This window comes from Perca fluviatilis, chromosome 3, assembly GCF_010015445.1.
Source record: "Perca fluviatilis chromosome 3, GENO_Pfluv_1.0, whole genome shotgun sequence".
Classification (NCBI taxonomy): domain Eukaryota; kingdom Metazoa; phylum Chordata; class Actinopteri; order Perciformes; family Percidae; genus Perca; species Perca fluviatilis.
The window spans coordinates 30,837,733-30,855,016 of NC_053114.1; the positions used below are offsets into that span (position 1 = coordinate 30,837,733).

The following is a 17,284-nucleotide window of genomic DNA, read 5'->3' on the forward strand; positions in this document are numbered from 1 at the left end:
GCTTATCGCCTGCGGTACGTCATACTGGAGGGGGCAAATCATCTCTGTGGCGTTAAATCTTTGTCAGTATTCTGCAGTGATATAGTGATTGTTTGCAAAGTGTTTGAAGTGTCCCCATCTCTAATTGATGCTGTTGCAGAGACAAAAAAAAATTAAAAAATTTGTATCACAAGAACAGAATGTGACCGTGGACTTATTGCCTTTGACAAAACACCAGGATCTGTGACTGGAAGCCACATCATCCCACAGCACCGTTAGCCTAATTATGCTAGTTACTCTGGTGTTCCTATTCATTCAAAGCACAAACACAGTCGGGGCAGCAGGAGACTCGTGTTAACAATAACAGCACATTCTGTGTGGTGTGATCTGTAAGTCGCTGCCTGACGAGGTCCAATTTTCTGCATCATGTCTCCATCTCTCTGTTTGCCTGCAGTGCGTGAGAATGAAAAGTGTTTTCTAAATGAAAAACACACACACACACACACACACACACACACACACACACACACACACACACTGAGCAGCAACTCATGTTAACAATTACAAGGTAATCTCTCTTCCTGTAAGTGAGTGTCAGTAGGATGTTTGTGTACCAACCAGCTGTGAAATAATGAGCCACAACAGTGCTAAGCCACGCAGTAAGTCACGCATGGTTTGTGTGTATTTGTGTGCTTGTATGACTGTACCCGGTTCATGTGTCGTTATAAAGGTGTGACTGGTCTTTCCCATTAACAGATATGAGATATGAGCATGTGTGAGGTCACTGCTCCTAGTAGAATATTACTTTGGAAATGAGTAACTTCTAAATGCAAAATGGATACATCTATAAAGAAATATTGTATAATAAAGTCTAACATAACATCAAATAATGCCAGAAAACTGTTATGAGTTCAATTGAAGTGAGGCAGTAAACACTGGTCCAAACCTCCACTGCTGAGGCACCTTGTACATTACATTACATGTCATTTAGCTGATGCTTTTATCCAAAGCGACTTACAATTGCTATATATGTCAGAGGTCGCACGCCTCTGGAGCAACTAGGGGATAAGTGTCTTGCTCAGGGACACATTGGTTGATGTATCACCGTGGGAATCGAACCCGGATCTCCCACACCAAAAGTACATGTCATATCCACTGCACCATCACCACCCTCACACCCTGTACCGTGAGTTAACACAGTGACTGCCAGGGTTTTGACAACAAAAGAAGCATTTAAAGAACACAGTTGAATCAAAAGACTAAGACTGTTTTTTTTAATAAACAAAAACATTTTGATAATTCAAAATCTTAACAACTTGTAATTCTTATTCTCTCCAAAGAATATAAGTTGGTAGTTTGATATGGTCTTGCTCTCCAACATGCACTCAAATACTTAGGACCAATGTTGAATTACTGGAACTCAAATACATGCAACTGAATACTTTGAGACAATGTTTCAAATGGACTTCAGCGGCACTTTTGACCACAGTCAATGGAAACTGCAATGTAAAAATGAAAATACTGGCCACTAAACTGGTTGAGGTTTCACAGTAATGTGAGGTGATGAAGGAGGTTGTTAGTAGAGATACTGTCCTTCAAAAACACGATGCAAGCATAAAAAAGATGGATTTCTCCCTTGGGATCAACAAAATGATGAAATCAGGAATGACACTGGTATGAGGTTTGAACTAACCTTCTGTCACGCTCAACTCATAAAGATTAGTGTGTGTGCGTGTGTTTAGTTCAACGGGTACTGGTAATACTCCAATCATCTGGTTGAGTAAACTACAACTCAAACACATCTGTACAAACACACACACGCGCTTACACACACAACACACACACACACACACACACACACATTGCATTGTGATGTGAACAAATCAATTGTTATTCCAAACTATGTGATGTCATTGATGTCAATGTACTTCCATTGATCCAGACTAGTACATACCTAAGACTTTCATACTTTTTTGGGCTGTTTATCTGACCGTGTGTGTGTGTGTGTGTGTGTGTGTGTGTGTGTGTGTGGTATTACTTCAGAGGGTGGGAGAGACATAGACATGAGAGGTAAAAGGTAGATGAGAGGTGGTTAGAGAAGAATGAAGGAATGAAATCTCAGTGAAAGAGTAAAATGGGGAAAAAGGATTTATTATTTGATGTTTTAACAGTATGGATGTTTATGTTATCCCTGAGTTTGAGTTTGAAAGAAAGAGTCAATAACATAATGAGTTTTATTTTGAGGCATGCAATCTGGGTTTTATTTGGATGTTGAATTTTACTGTAAGTTCCTTAGTTTTCACTTACTTAGATGAGAGAACCAATAATGTAATCTGTGTAGTAAAAGGCAGTATTTGCAGTGACTTAATTGATGATGCAAAGCATAGTGAGTATGTTTGTGCTTGAGTTCTTTTTTTAATTATATGCCAGAAAATGTGGCCACAACAGCAAATAACAATCCATCCAAACATCCATTGATTTAATACTGAAACTAAGATGTTCCATTCAATGTGCCTTCAGTCTTAAATGCTAAGAACCTCATGATTCAATAACTAGCTCAATAACTCAGTCACTCACAGAAGGATCTATCTGCCTCCTAGTGGCTGTTTAGAGGCACAGTGATGTCTGCCGAAGACACTGAACTCTGCTAAACTTTGTATGACACTGCACATTTTAAACCCCAGTCAAAATGTTATCCTGGCATGTTTATAGAATCCCTATATGAAACTCCATGATTATATTTTCTTTTAAGATACACATTTGTTAAGATGCAGATAAGTTTGAAGAAGGTGAGATGAGAACAGAAAAATCAAACTGCCAAAACCCATCTGCAGGATTGAAAAAACGTTTGTTTTATCTTTTTGTTTCTAGATATCCCAATTTTTCATCAGAATCTGAATTTTCTGCTTTTTCAGTGTTTGGAGACAGCAGCACAGGTGTGTTCTATAGACCTTTTTCACGGCAGACATGTTGACATGTCATAGTAGGAAAAGCACAGGTGTATTCAAAACCATTAATGATGGCTGCATTCCACTTAGGAGAGGTCCTGGTATTGTTCATGCTGACTCACTGAAATAGCTTCCTGGGACACTGGATGGAACTGAGCCATCGTTAAAGTTATCAATTTCAGCTGTGCTTTTCCTACTATGATAAGTCGAAATGTCTGCTGTGAAAAAGGTCCATTAAAATGTCCCCTTGGGGCCAATGAAAAGATCTGAAATTTATCACATAACATTCATCAGTGCTATGTGATTTACAGAAGACAGATAGCACACCCTGGAGAGCCAGTGGAAGATTACAGCTATGATGATACTGGGCAACTCACCTTGACCCGTCTATTTATGTCTATGTATGTAGGCCTGTCACGATAACAAATTTTGCTGGACAATAAATTGTCCCAGAAATTATTGTGATAAACGATAATATTGTCGTTCTGAAACCATTTTCATCTAATTTAATGATAATTGCATAATAATGCAGGTACACCTTTTCAAATATCAATAAACTATTATTTCTAAAGAATATTAAACACTGGAACTGGAAGACATTTTAAATATCCACAATAAATGAACAAAACAACCAAAAACAATAAATAAAATGTGTCTGTATCTGTTAACAAAAAATGCACTTGAATAAAAACAAAACACAAGCAAAAACAATAAATAAAATGGATTTTTTTTCTCATTTTTATTTATTTTTTATTTATTGAGTTATTGCATATTGCGACAGGCCTATATGTACGTATGTGTGAGTGTGTGTGTTTACACTGGCACAATTGGTATATTATTCACAATATTTATAAAATAAATTCTTGCTTTAATTGAGAAAACCACTGCTTCTCAATGGTGTACTTTTACACTGCACTATAAGTGAAATCATGATCCCTGAAACTGTAGCCTACTGGTAGTAATAATAATAATAATAATAATAATAATAATAATAATAATAATAATATAAAACACCTACACATTTTAAAGGAGGTCCCCCGTATCTCACTACTATCAACACTATGCCTGCAGCCTATGATGTAGCTAGCTAGAATCTCACTGAGACTGAAAATGAAATACCACTGTGAGCAGGTTATAAAGCTCCTCCCGCACTACCGGAATCTGTCAGTCGGTGAGGACGTGGCGTGGCGCGTGGCGAAAACCCCGGAGAGAGCAGCACAAAGAGAGGCAGCCTGTGCAAACTCGCTGACACGACAGCGGCTCTGTTCTTCCACGTGGACCCTGTCATTGACCAAAACACTCCGGTCTCCGTGACAGCCGGGGAGCGCGCCTGCCACCGCCGTTGCGCAGTGCAGACTGGGAGGCGCGAGCAGGGCAGTGCGGGGCAGAGGTGTTCTCCAGATGTGAACCTTAAAACGCAAACCTGCCCGATTTAAAGCTTTTTACTGTCCACACATCAACTATGCAGACAGGTAGGTTCATTATCACTGAGTAGGGCTCTAGCTAGAGTATATATTTAACCAGCTGCTAAACTCAATGAGAGTTTAGTGTGCGTATACTTCAGTTCACATACATAGTTAATCTAACGTTACATCTTAATAAATGCGTAGTCAGTAGGCTAAACAAGGCGACTCTCTCACGCCACTTTAACATCATCATCATCATCCTTTCATTTCTTTTTGTTCTAATGTGGGACTGTAATGTAAAAGCAGGAAGACAATTTAAGTTTATCAGAAACCATCTGTGTTTAGAATGCTCCTGTCCAGGCTGTAACAGCGCTGCAGTGAGTTGTGTGGCTGTGTGAGCCTCGGTGTTAGCATCGCTGCTACTGCACATGGGAAAGCTGCAGTAACGTTAGCTTACGTTAGTTTGTTATTCTGTGTAATGGGGATAATAAAGCAACGAACTGGACACACCCTAAGCCAGTATTCCAATATGTATGAAACATCTGAACACATGAATATATTCACTGACTGAGCTATAAATAGATGTAGAGGGTTTTAATTGATTTTGCTATAATGGGCCATAAGGTCCACCGTCTTATAACGTTAAAGGCTACAGGATTGCAGCAGCAGTTATATTTACACAATGATTGATATCTGTTTGTAGGGAGCAGGATTTACATGTAGATAGACTATTTGACACAGCTAATAACACAAATGACTACCAGGTTATAGTATATAGATGTACTGGCAGTTACTCTGAAGTAGTAGCAGTGGAATTCCACTTTGTATAGCATCATGAAACCATCACCTCTGAAACTTTGTATATTTCAGTGTTCTTTTATTATTTTCCAACCATCAAAAGATACATGCTGGTCACAATTTGTTAGTAGTCTGACATTTGGCCAGATACCTTCATGATGGCATCCTATCACAGAATTGTGTGCAGATGTGATGTGATGTTACAACATGGCTGTTTGCTTGTAGGTGTGTTCATGGAGTCTCACCTGGGCAGGTCGGTCCCATGTGTCCTGTCCCTGTTCCTGTTTATAAACTTGTGCCAGGCTGCACCAGGTCTACCTGGAACACAAAGGTAACTCCACCTACCTACTCCCATGTTTCACTTTCTCTTGCTCTTCTTTTTCATACAGTATACCAAGACATTTTTAAGTTTTTCAAGTAAATATGCTGCAAGCTTTTTTTGGGAATAACTAATACCTTGTTATAGTCATAAATAATTAATTTTTACAATGAAAATGTCACCAAGGGCTGCGATCTCAGAATGGATTTACATATAACATTGGATATTTGAAGCCGACCTTTTGCAAAACATGGCAAAGGAAGGGTACTGTTCTGTTGTTATTGCCAGCAAAAGACTTTTCAGCATTCTTTCACCTCTGTTGTATTCGCTCATTAGAAGAAAGAAAAGAAATATTGAAAAAACGTATTATTTTTTCATTTCCATCCTTATTTGTTTATTTTTTAGGGAGGAATCAGTCGATGTCCGCCCCGCTGCAGTAGCGCTAGCCAATCCCTTCGGCACCGGAGAAGAGGACCGCAGGTGAGTGACACATAATGACAATGTGCTGCTGTTACACATGCAGCCCATTTTAAACTGTATATTGGCTGTTTATTGGATTTATGTAGTTTCTAAGTAGAACGCTAGTCTGTCTTTTACCACACTCAATGCAGCATACAATTCTAATCCTTTTCTCAGACGATGATAAAATATGTATAACATAGAATAAAGGTATTTACTGTCATGCATTGTTTTGTTAAATTACCCTATGACTCAGTAGTACTGGTCCAGATTTGTTTAACCTGCAGTCCCTTTTAGTGGACTAAGTAGCTGCTGTCTGGTCAGTCTATGGACTTTGGCTGCTGTGTTGTGCTAATGATGTGGCTTGCACCAAAAACCGATAAGATTACAAGTGCAATAACACTGTTGTATGTTGCAATTATGAAATATTTTTCCTTTATGGAGAGAGTGAAAATATAGATTATCCTTACCTCACACATATTGCAGCTACAATGGCTCACCACTGGGATCTCAGCTCACATCTCTGTTACTGAACAGTAGTGTGAACTGGCCCATAATTAATCGCAGTTTTTATTTTATTCAGGGAACAACATGAGAGGCAAAACCACTTTGTGGACTTAGAGTATGTTGTTGGTGACAATGTGGCTGCAGCTTCTTTCCCCTGATAAGATAAACGGATGAGTACAATACCCATCATTGTGTAAGCTTAAGTATATTGAGTGTATGATGACCACAACGATGTTAGTCAGCTATGTAGAGTAGCAGTTGATGGGACCTGCCCCTGATTCAGAGTAGGCCAAAGTGCAGACTGGATGAAAACAAAGTGCATTCTTGGGTACAAATGTAAACTTTTTTAATTGTAAAATGTTGTAGTAGTGTTGCAGTATTTCAACCATGTTGTGCATGGGACTAAAAATGCATTTCAAGATCAAGTCAGACAGACTGTGAAGGACAAGACTGATACCCTCTGAAAAGCTCCTGATATAAACTTTGGTCAACAAGTGTTTTAGTGGTCTAAAATAGCACATATACAATAATAACGCAAGACAGCAGAGCAGTTTACAAGCTCACTAAGTCAAGGCTGTCTTCCTTCCATCTGCTTTATGTAAGATGTGATATGTTCCAGTTTTCCAAAACAATTAAGCAAAGTGGAAAATCAGCAAATACAGGGATAACCTGCTTTCTTTGAAAATGTTTTTTGATGAGGTGGCACCTCTTCCTGGAGTCATGTGTTAAGACTTATTGTGAGTAGCCACAAATTCTGCCCTCTTGTGGATAAAAATAATACAGAATCACTACTGTACTAGTTTGGGTTACCGGATGTCTAGTCTCGCTTTGCCAGACCCTCCTCCAAAGTGCGCTGGAGGAGAGTCTGGCTACTCCACATAGCATTCGGGGATGGGAGGAAAACATGCTCTGGTTTATTGGCATTTCTTTAAATCGATCACAATCGTCTTGAGCGGTGCTAAGCACCGGAGAAAAGCCACAATGCCGCTTCAAAATGGGCTCGGAAGGAATTTGTTTTGGTGGAACGTGTACGTTTAAAAGTTGTTTTAGTCATGCAACAGAAAACTCAGATTGGACAGATAGTCTAGCTAGCTGTCTGGATTTACCCTGCAGAGATCTGAGAAAAGGTTAACCATAGTCCTCATAAATCGACCGGAGTTTAAAATGCCAACACAAAGGAAGCCCAAGGCAACGGATATCCGGCCTAAATGAGTGAAATACGGCGGATTTTCCGTCGGCAACGGAGCAATCCCGGAAGTGGAATGTCAAGGATATAGACTACCAGATGTCTAGTGCTGGGATAAAGCCTGACATTGCGCTGAACTTATTTGTGCAAGGGCACCGCTGCTGCATTTGGGGCTTAGCGCAGCCCAAGACGATTGTGATTGGTTTAAAGAAATACAAACAACCCGGAGCGTTTTTTCCCTTATCCCAAAATAAATATCGGTGTAGCCAGACCATACTCACTGACACAGCACTGTGGAGATAGGTCTGGCAATGCAAGACTACTACTGTACCTACAGAGTAAGTCAGCCTGCTTAGAAATCAAGAGTAATAATAGAGAAATATAGCAAATGGAGATTTACAAAAAGAAAAATGATATTTTGATCCTAGTTTTGTCTTCCTCTTTTGCTTCTCAGAGTCTGACTGTAGTGGCAAGCAACCGCAAAATATTACTAAGTTGCTCCAGGGTTGAACAAATCTGACCCCTCGGTGTTCATTCTTAGCTCTAACTGTTTTACTGATAAATTGATATCTACTCTGTGCCGTGTATACCACAGATTGCTGCAAAGTTACATCCAATCCAGTCTGAAGGATGGCCAAGGAGGACCAGAAATTAGCACCTGGGAGCAAGGTAGACATCTCCCATCGCTTTGATTATCATTAGCAAATACATACTCTGATTATACAGACAGCTGTTTACTGAAATGCTGAACAATGTCTCAGGTTCTAATAAAGTAATTGTCTATGACTTTGGCATGACAAATCAAAATTCTTGATTCCCCTTAGTGTCCCAAACCCTCAGTTGTTACTGTAACATTACTGCCCTTGTGTTTGTGTGTAAACAGTACAGGAGTTTTATTCTGTACAGTCCCTGCAGGTATCCTACAGCAGTATATCAAATGTGTTTGGGATTAAACATGTCAGTCTTCTCCTGCTTTTTGTCAGAGGTGTTCTTCCTGTTTCGTCTTTATGATTACGATCGCAGTGGGCTCCTGGATGGCTTGGAGATGATGAAGCTACTTTCAGACTATAACTCCCATCATACACCTGGAGCACAGGCCAATGAGCCGGTGAGGAGGAGTGGCAGTCTACTTTTACATACCTAGCCTCGCATTGCCAGACCTAGCTCCATTGCACTATGGAGTAAGGTCTGGCTACACCACTGACACATTCAGGAGAAAAAAAGCTCTTCAAACCAATCACAATCATCTTGGCGGAACTAAGGTCCGGATGCAGCGACGATGGCTCAACAAAATAGTCTCGGAAAGGGACTTATTCTGATCGAACATTTGTACCCCGCAAAAAAAATTATACATAAAATATTAAATTAAGTTAACTGTTCGCACAACACAGTAACATGAGCTATTATATTAGCTGGATACATGGCTAAACGTAATTTGCTCTTACTAGTGTATGTGTACTTCGTCCATAGCAATCCCACCAATTGGTCCATAAATGTCCCAGTTAGATAGTCAATGCTGTAAACATATTCTTTGTAAATCTTTACAATCGTTCCTCAAAAGAACCAAGCAGGCCTGCCTTATTGCACAATCTAAATTTTCTTCAAAGCTTGCCATTTTCAGCATGTAGCTTGCTAGCTCAAAGCTTGTTGTTGTTTCCTGTAGTGAAGTTGATGTTAAAAACAGCAACACACAGAGAGCGTACGTGATGTCAGGATTTATCCTGTAAATGTACTTCCATTGATCCAGACTAGTACATACCTAACACTTTCATACTTTTTGGGCTGTTTATCTGACCTGAAGTGTGTGTGTGTGTGTGTGTGTGTGTGTGTGTGTGTGTGTGTGTGTGTGTGTGTGTGTGTGTGTGTGTGTGTGTGTGTGTGTGTGTGTGTGTGTGTGTGTGTGTGTGTGTGTGTGTTTTTTTTTTTTTTTTTTTTTTCCCGAGTCCAGGTTGTGTCTATGGTAGATTTTTTACTCCAGACTCAGGATCTAAACCAGGACGGCCTATTGGCCCCATCCGAGCTGCTGTCTCCTTCATTACCTCACACACAGGTACTGTACATTTACATTTTTCTTATGTATAGTAATGATCGTCTTTAAGCCACAACAGATTTTGACAATAGTCAACGTTTTGATATATAAATACAGTAAAATAAACATGAAAGTTTAATCTTGACCTTGGAAATAGTAGTTTGACAAAGCAATCCCAAGTCAAGGTCCACTTTCTAGATTTTTTTAAATGTATGAAAACATTACAAAATATTGATGTATCAAATATATTATATAAAAATAAAAAAATAGTAAATGCACCTTAAGTTTGCAATCGTTTTGTTATATTTTGATAGGATACATGATGATAGGATTAGTTTTTATGTTTTACCACCAATTAACATGTAGACAGAGATAGTTTTACATTTTAAATGTAATTTTATTTTGGTTTACTGAGCTGTACCTAGTTTTATTTTCAGCTTCATTTGTGGTTAACTGACTGCATTAACGCACCTTCTCCACCATAGGACTCCAGCAACAACAATGCACCTCACCAGAAGCAGGAGGTGGCAGCGGAGGAGAAGCTGTCAAACCCAAGCACTGACGAGGGCAAGGCAGGAGCAGCAGAGCACAGAGAGGAGGCTCATAAGAAGGTGCAGCCTCATGATGAAGAGCAACCTCAACAGGAAGTAAAGACAGAAGAAGAAGAGCTCATAAATCAAGTAGATGAACAGCATGGACAACAAATCCCAGAAGCCCTAGCAGCAGAACAGGGACAGGACCACAAAGTGCCTGTTCATCAGGGGCAACCAGAGATGTGAATGTACACACACGCACACACACACACACACACACTGGTCCACATAATAATTTCTAAATAATGATAGTTAAAAAATACCACTGATGAGCTTTCTCTTGATTACAGTTCTGAGATTCTACTATCCATTTATTTTGACTGATAAACACATAGTTGGTTGAGTAATGATGAAGATGTATTGAAAGTACTTCTCTCGCTATATTTGAAAATGTTTTCTACAACCAATTGGTATTAGTTATGGTATGCAAAGATTCCGTGAGCTGTTAAAGGGGCAAAAGTCCTCAATTCAAAACGCAATACTATTCATATAAGTAAAACGGAAGCCATCCTTAATAGGGATCAAATATTTTTTTCTGTTCCCAGCTAATTTTATACAAAAGTTGTTAATCTAATTTTAAATCATTTGAAAGGTGTAAGATGTGTATTTTATTTGCTTTAATGTATTGCATACTCCTTATGTATTTGTGTTTTCATGTACACACTGATTGGCCTTATTGTGTCTGACCCACTCTAGGATTAGGATTTCCACCTAGTAGTTATGCATCAGGACTGTTATGTAGTTATGTCTTTTACAGACAGCTTCATTTAGCCATGAAATTACATTTGGTCTTCCTTGAGTATTTCCTCAGCATTCACAATGACTTAATTAATTTACTAAATAAAATAAGGTTAATCAGAAAAAACACATTTATTATAATGCGGTATTGACTAAGTCTTTATTTCTTTTGATGTACTTGTATTCGATCGAATAATCACTTAGTTTTGATGAGGATTTTAATGAATGAGGTACCATGGAATCACTTATTTCACCAGTGTTTAGGCTACAGGCCCAAGCATTTTCATCTTCAAAATTAATTACTTTAAGGAAGGCCCAATTTAAATAATATTAGATGTAATGTAATACTGAATCCGGGTATTATCTGCAAACTTGAAATGTGTTTACAGTATGAAAGAGTTTTGTTGTAATTCTTTTGTTTACCCTTTTCAACCATTTATGCATTTATACAGCTGGGGAAAATAAAACAAACATTTCTTGTCCCTCTGTCTTTCTTTATGTTTCCTGTTTCTGAAGATTTGTTGGATTTCTCAGATATTAAATTATATAAAATGAAGCCTAGAAGACACAAACACAATACATAAAACACAATGTATATTATATTGAAAATAAAATAGGCAAATATTTGCTAATGGTTTGCATACTTTATTTCTGTGTATTGTGAAAATAAAGGTTTTTCATCATACAACTTATAATGCAAGAGACTTCATGAAAGGTAGCAAACACCAAGCTAAGATCATTTTTGGGGTTTTTCTGCCTTTATTTTGATAGGACAACAAAATGAAAAAGGGGGAAGACACACAGGAAATCATCACAGGTCAGATTCAAACCCTGGACCTCTGCATCAAGGTATAAACCTCTCAGTATATGTGCGCCTGCTCTACCCACTGAGCTAATCCAGCCACACACAATTACCAGTCAAACCTAAAGACACACTTTTACTCTCTTGCTTTTAATATGTATATCCATCCTTGGGAAGGTTCTGCGGCAAATAGGCAGTGGGAATGTGTGACTTTTTTCTATCTTTTGTTCTAATGTTGTTTTATTCTATGTTATATTATTTGACTTTACCTTCGCCTAATTATATTCATGGAGTCTTGATTATGTATCTTCAAGGCATACTGTTTCGGTCTTCCCTGCTCTACCTGTAAAGCACTTTGGGTCAACTGTTGTTCATTTAAATGTGCTATACAAACTAAATGACTTGACTTGACTTGACTGGTGGATATAGACTTTTTCCATAAATGACATGGAGGACAAACAAAATAGGGCCTATTGAGCATAACAATTATTACAACAATTCTCTCATATTTTGGACTTTTTTTTTTTTTTTTATCTCATTCAGCTTTTTATCTTATCACATAGTTTTGACTATCTCATAACTTCAACTTTTATTTCATAATTCTGACTTTTTATCTCATCTCATAATGTTGATTTATCTCATAATTTCAAATTTTTTTTAATCTCATAATTTCTACGTTTTATCTCAAAAAGTTGACTTGTTTACTCATAACATTAATTTTGACTTTTTAATCTCATGGTGCTGATTTTTAAAATTAATTTTCAAATTATTTTGACGATTTATCTCAAATTTTGACTTTATATATCATATGGCTTTTTACATTTCGACTTTTTACAATATAATTATGGCTTTGTATCTAATAATTATGACATGGGAATGTTTGTATTATTGTAAAGTCTGTTAGCCTAGCTACTCACAAGAGCTTAGCTAGCTAGCTAGCTGCTCCCACTGGCTGCTCCTTTGACAAAAACAGTAGGTTGCTAGGCAACAGAAAAACAACCGGGCATGGATGGCGGACAGCACGCAAAGTGCAGGTTCGTAGTAAGCTAACGTTAGTTATATAACGTTCATAGATATATGTATAACGTTACCGTCTAGCTAGCTACTAACATTAGCTAGTTTAAAATGATCATGTTCAGACAACAATAAAAGCGCCATAATCATTTCGATGGTTCGGTAGTTGAAAGTTATTATTGCTTCAGTAACGTTAATAAGCATAATAAGCTAACTCGTGTCTCTGTTCCTGTTTTTTCCCCCTATCTTCTGTCCATCAGAGGCCATAGTGTCAGATGTCCACAAGAAGATCAGAGCTGCTTTTGAAGCGTTTGACTATGAGTCTAACCACACAGTGGATGTCAGGTGAGTGCGGCGGCGGCGATGGCTCCCGTTGTTCTGCCAGGCTGAGATTGTTCTAATGTAAAAAACCCAAAACACCCTTCATGAAGGTCACAACTCATAACTTCAAACGCAGTGAATGTGAAGATGGAAGTTAGCAATATTAAGTCTATTCAACAAAGATCCTGTCAAGTCTAAATATATTTGGATAATATACACTCTTTCCCATATGCTGGGTTTGAACCTCATAATTTCAAACCATCAAGGACAGTAGCTAGAGTATAGACAGTTAATTAAATATGTGTATTTTATGAGGGGAAATCTGGCCCTGTAGTTTTTTTGTCTTTTCTTTTCTTTTTTTTTAAATGAAACTGAAATACCTTATTTGGGCTCTGGTAGAGCTAGGTGAATACGACATTACACTCAGTCTTTGCATGTAGTTAAATAGTGTGGTGGTCTAACATGGAGTTTGTTTTCCAGGGAGATCGGCACCATCATCTATTCCCTGGGTTGCTTCCCCACTCAGGCAAACCTTCATGACTTAATAGCTGAGGTCAGAACCGTGTTCACTTATATTTTCGCTGATATTTTGGATGAATAAAACAACTGGTCAAACTAATCAGTCATAACTAGGGACATTCACTTTACATATATGAGTTATGCAACAATACCGACTGTACCTGGATATCATTGTATTAAATTTACCATCATATGTTAGTTTTGAAAATTGCATTTATTGTTTTTTGTTTTAGCACAAATGAATATTACCATCAGTGTACGGTGATATTATGATCTGTTTTGTTAGAAAATTCTCAGGTTGTTGTTAAAAGGCCAAAACTCAGCAGCCTTGTTCTGTTTAACCAGGTTGAAGAGGACCACACAGGATATATTCATTTGGACAAGTTCCTCCCAGCCATGACCAAAGTGCTGCTGGATCTCAAGTAAGACAGCTCTATTATATCCAATATATACTCTTCTTGACTGTTGCCATGTCGTGCTGTTTTGTATATCTAACTGAATTAATATAAATGCTGAATTTTGAGGTTGAGAAGATGCCAAGGCATGATTGCAAATAGGTGCACGTGTTAAAGCAAATTATTTATTATACCGCGTGACTTTCAGCTAGAGGTTACTGAGGGAGCTAATAAATGACCTGACATTGGTACAAGTTTTCAGATTGCTTTTATATTTGTTTAATATCATGAGATAGTCACTGCAGTATTTCACAGAATATATGTGTGGTGTAAAAGTCTACAAAGACTGTTTTTTGATCATTAATCTTTCAGGTGATGTTTTTTCACCACCCGAGAAAATACCACATCAGACTTCTTTAAATTATATATATATATATGTATATATATATATATGTCACTTTCTTTTACACTTTTTCACTTTTCTGTGCTTAAAGTGACTAAATGGGATCTAAAGTGTATACTCTGTAATACACAGTTTTGTTGTTATGTTAGCCACCTCTGACAATATTTCAGCATCACCTAAAACAAGTGAAAACCATAGGATCCTCTTACATAATAAAATCAGCACATTACAGTTCAGTTTGTACTGTAGTGTAAATCCGGCTTGGAAATGACTTATAAAAGCTATGTCAATTCCATCATGTTTCATCACAGTGTTTATGGTATGTCATCATGTCAAATGGGGGTTCTACCATACTATAGGCAACAGATACAAATACCAATGGTGTGTGTGTGTGTGTGTGTGTGTGTGTGTGTGTGTGTGTGTGTGTGTGTGTGTGTGTGTGTTAGGTTCCCTTCTATCCCTGAGGACCTTCTGCTTCAGGCCTTTGAGGTGAGATCAGCTTCTGTTTTCTCATATTCTCCATTGTTGTACTAAATACTTCACAGTATCTAAATTAAGGAGTTTAAACCTCTGTGAATATCATACTGTCAACAGAGTGATACTAACATCACAGGGTTAGTAGTCTTGCATTGCCAGACACTATTAGTTGCTGATATTTGTTAAAGCATAAAGGCAAAAACACTGTTTCCAGGTTTTGGACAAAGAAAAGAAAGGGTACCTGGAGCCTGAGGAGCTAACAAAGTACATGACACAGGAAGGTAAAGCAGAAGCTTTCAGTTTTAACTTTGTGATGTAAAGCAGATCGTCTCATAGATATTCTTTTGTGTCGAACATTCCCCTTACTTTCAATAAACAACCTACTGTAAAAAGTGTTTGTTGTGTTCGTTCATGGTTGTGTTTAAACCAGGTGAGGTCTTCACTCAGGAGGAGATGGATGAGATGCTGACAGCACTCGCTGACCCTGAGAAGAACCTCGTCTATTACAAAGACTTAATCAGCCAGCTGACCATTGACCCTGACATGTAAACAGTGTCACAGTGTGTGTGTTTGGTGTTTGTGTCCATGTCTGCATGTCTTAATGTGGTAGTTCCAATATGGTATAATAAACAAATGTACATATCTCCTCCTGACTTTATGTTTCGAGAATTGTCATTCAATTCAGATGAAATGTGATTTGCTCAAATTGGCAGATTTTGGATATGTATCCCAATTTTGGCATAACATGTCTACTGTGTGTTTTATGCTCCCATCCATTTACATATTGTACAACCTCACTTTCATTATGTCCAAGTCTTTCACAATCACATTAAAAGTACATGTACAGTATAACTCAATTGGAATAATACAGGTTTTAGCACTTTGTACATGTAACATAAGTCAGAAATCAGTATCAACACACAACACTGATTTACTCAGATTTGTTATATAGCTAATGCAAAATTGCTTGTATTTGTATTGTTTGTTATTTAAGAAAGAGTTTGCTGCTTGTCCCAAACCCAGGACCTGGGTTTAAAGTAGAGGCTGAGGCATAGTACTGGGTCTTAAAAAATAAAATTAAAATAAACTGCAGTGTATTATTGTGCAGGTGAAGCTAGATTTCTCAACGGGCTTATTGCTTATTAAAATCTCTAAGAATGGGGTGACCCGATTGTTGAGGGCATTTTAAGGTAGTCAAGGACTCCTACAAATGGACAACATGCAGCAGTAATAAAATAAGGTATTTATGTAATTTAAAAGTGTTGGCCAAAACCCTCATCAAGCTGCAGGGTACAAGCCTGCCAATACAAAATCTCTGACAGACAGGATCAGAATAGAAACTTTCTGTAACTCTACAGAGAAGATTCCTTGTTCGGTGATTATATCTGGGTGCAGTGGTGGTATCATAAACAGGAGGTAGTCTGGTTATCCATTTGACAAGATGATTAGACAGGACGTGCAGCCAATGAACAAATAGGGGAAATGAAATGTATTAAATGTTGGGAGTGTAAAGAAAGGAAACGACCTTCATCACGGTGTGTTATGATGTGACAAAGAAGCCATGGCGTGACTATCCCAGAGTACTCGTCTAGAAGACAAAATCGAGTGCTTACTTGTCCAAAGTATGAGCTTAAAGGTCCCATGACATGGTGCTCTTTGGATGCTTTTATATAGACCTTAGTGGTCTCCTAATACTGTATCTGAAGTCTCTTTTCACGAAATTCATCTTTGGTGCAGAATTACAGCCACTAGAGCAGGGGTCACCAACACAGTGCCCGTGGGCACCAGGTAGCCCCCAAGGACCACATGAGTAGCCCTCAGGCCTGGTCTAAAAATGAAAATTGAATATTGATATTGTCCGTTTCCCACCTTGTTAAGTCATTGTTGATAATTGTGAGAAATCATTAACTTGATCAGTGTCTTCACATAGATGAGTATCATTAATCATTAATAATCATATATAACTAAAGGTAAAAGAGTGTATCAAACTGGTAGCCCTTCGTATGACTCAATACCCATGAAGTAGCTCTCAGTTTCAACAAGGTTGGTGACCCCTGCACTAGAGCCAGTCTCACAATGAGCTTTCCTTACAATGCGCCATTTCTGTGTCTGTAGCTATTGAGGAAGAGAGAGGGGGGGCAAGGTGGAGGGTGGGGGTGTGGCATTGACCAACTGCCACTTTGCTCGTTTGAAAGCCATGATGTCTCTCTCTCATGGGTGGGCCAAATTCTCTGGGTGGGCAAAGCAGAGAAAGGGGAGGTAACCTTGCTCCTTATGACCTCATAAGGAGCAAGATTCCAGATCGGCCCATCTGAGCTTTCATTTTCTCAAAGGCAGAGCAGGATACCCAGGGCTCGGTTTACACCTATCACCATTTCTAGCCACTGGGGG

At 38.3% G+C, this 17,284-nt stretch overlaps 2 protein-coding genes across 2 annotated transcripts; both read left to right on the forward strand.

Moving 5' to 3' along the window:
* Positions 1–4,084: 4,084 nt before the first annotated feature.
* On the forward strand, positions 4,085–11,444 carry cgref1 (cell growth regulator with EF-hand domain 1). Its single transcript, XM_039794022.1, has 7 exons — positions 4,085–4,399; positions 5,357–5,462; positions 5,856–5,930; positions 8,198–8,271; positions 8,586–8,710; positions 9,551–9,652; positions 10,117–11,444. The coding sequence occupies exons 1-7, from the start codon at positions 4,390–4,392 to the stop codon at positions 10,408–10,410; spliced, it is 786 nt and encodes a 261-aa protein (XP_039649956.1). The 5' UTR covers positions 4,085–4,389; the 3' UTR covers positions 10,411–11,444.
* A 1,228-nt stretch (positions 11,445–12,672) lies between these two features.
* efcab2 (EF-hand calcium binding domain 2) lies at positions 12,673–15,990 on the forward strand. The gene is made up of 7 exons (XM_039794023.1): positions 12,673–12,798; positions 13,039–13,123; positions 13,580–13,652; positions 13,964–14,040; positions 14,863–14,905; positions 15,108–15,174; positions 15,324–15,990. The coding sequence occupies exons 1-7, from the start codon at positions 12,774–12,776 to the stop codon at positions 15,440–15,442; spliced, it is 489 nt and encodes a 162-aa protein (XP_039649957.1). The 5' UTR covers positions 12,673–12,773; the 3' UTR covers positions 15,443–15,990.
* Positions 15,991–17,284: the final 1,294 nt, after the last annotated feature.

Bases quoted from the DNA above. Each gene is read 5' to 3' on its own strand.
- cgref1 (XM_039794022.1), top strand. The intron at 5,931-8,197 runs GTGAGTGACACA...TGTATACCACAG, and splicing joins ACCGGAGAAGAGGACCGCAG to ATTGCTGCAAAGTTACATCC. The intron at 8,711-9,550 runs GTGAGGAGGAGT...TCCCGAGTCCAG, and splicing joins GAGCACAGGCCAATGAGCCG to GTTGTGTCTATGGTAGATTT.
- efcab2 (XM_039794023.1), top strand. From the start codon at position 12,774: ATGGCGGACAGCACGCAAAGTGCAG. The intron at 14,906-15,107 runs GTGAGATCAGCT...CACTGTTTCCAG, and splicing joins TTCTGCTTCAGGCCTTTGAG to GTTTTGGACAAAGAAAAGAA. The intron at 15,175-15,323 runs GTAAAGCAGAAG...TGTTTAAACCAG, and splicing joins AAAGTACATGACACAGGAAG to GTGAGGTCTTCACTCAGGAG.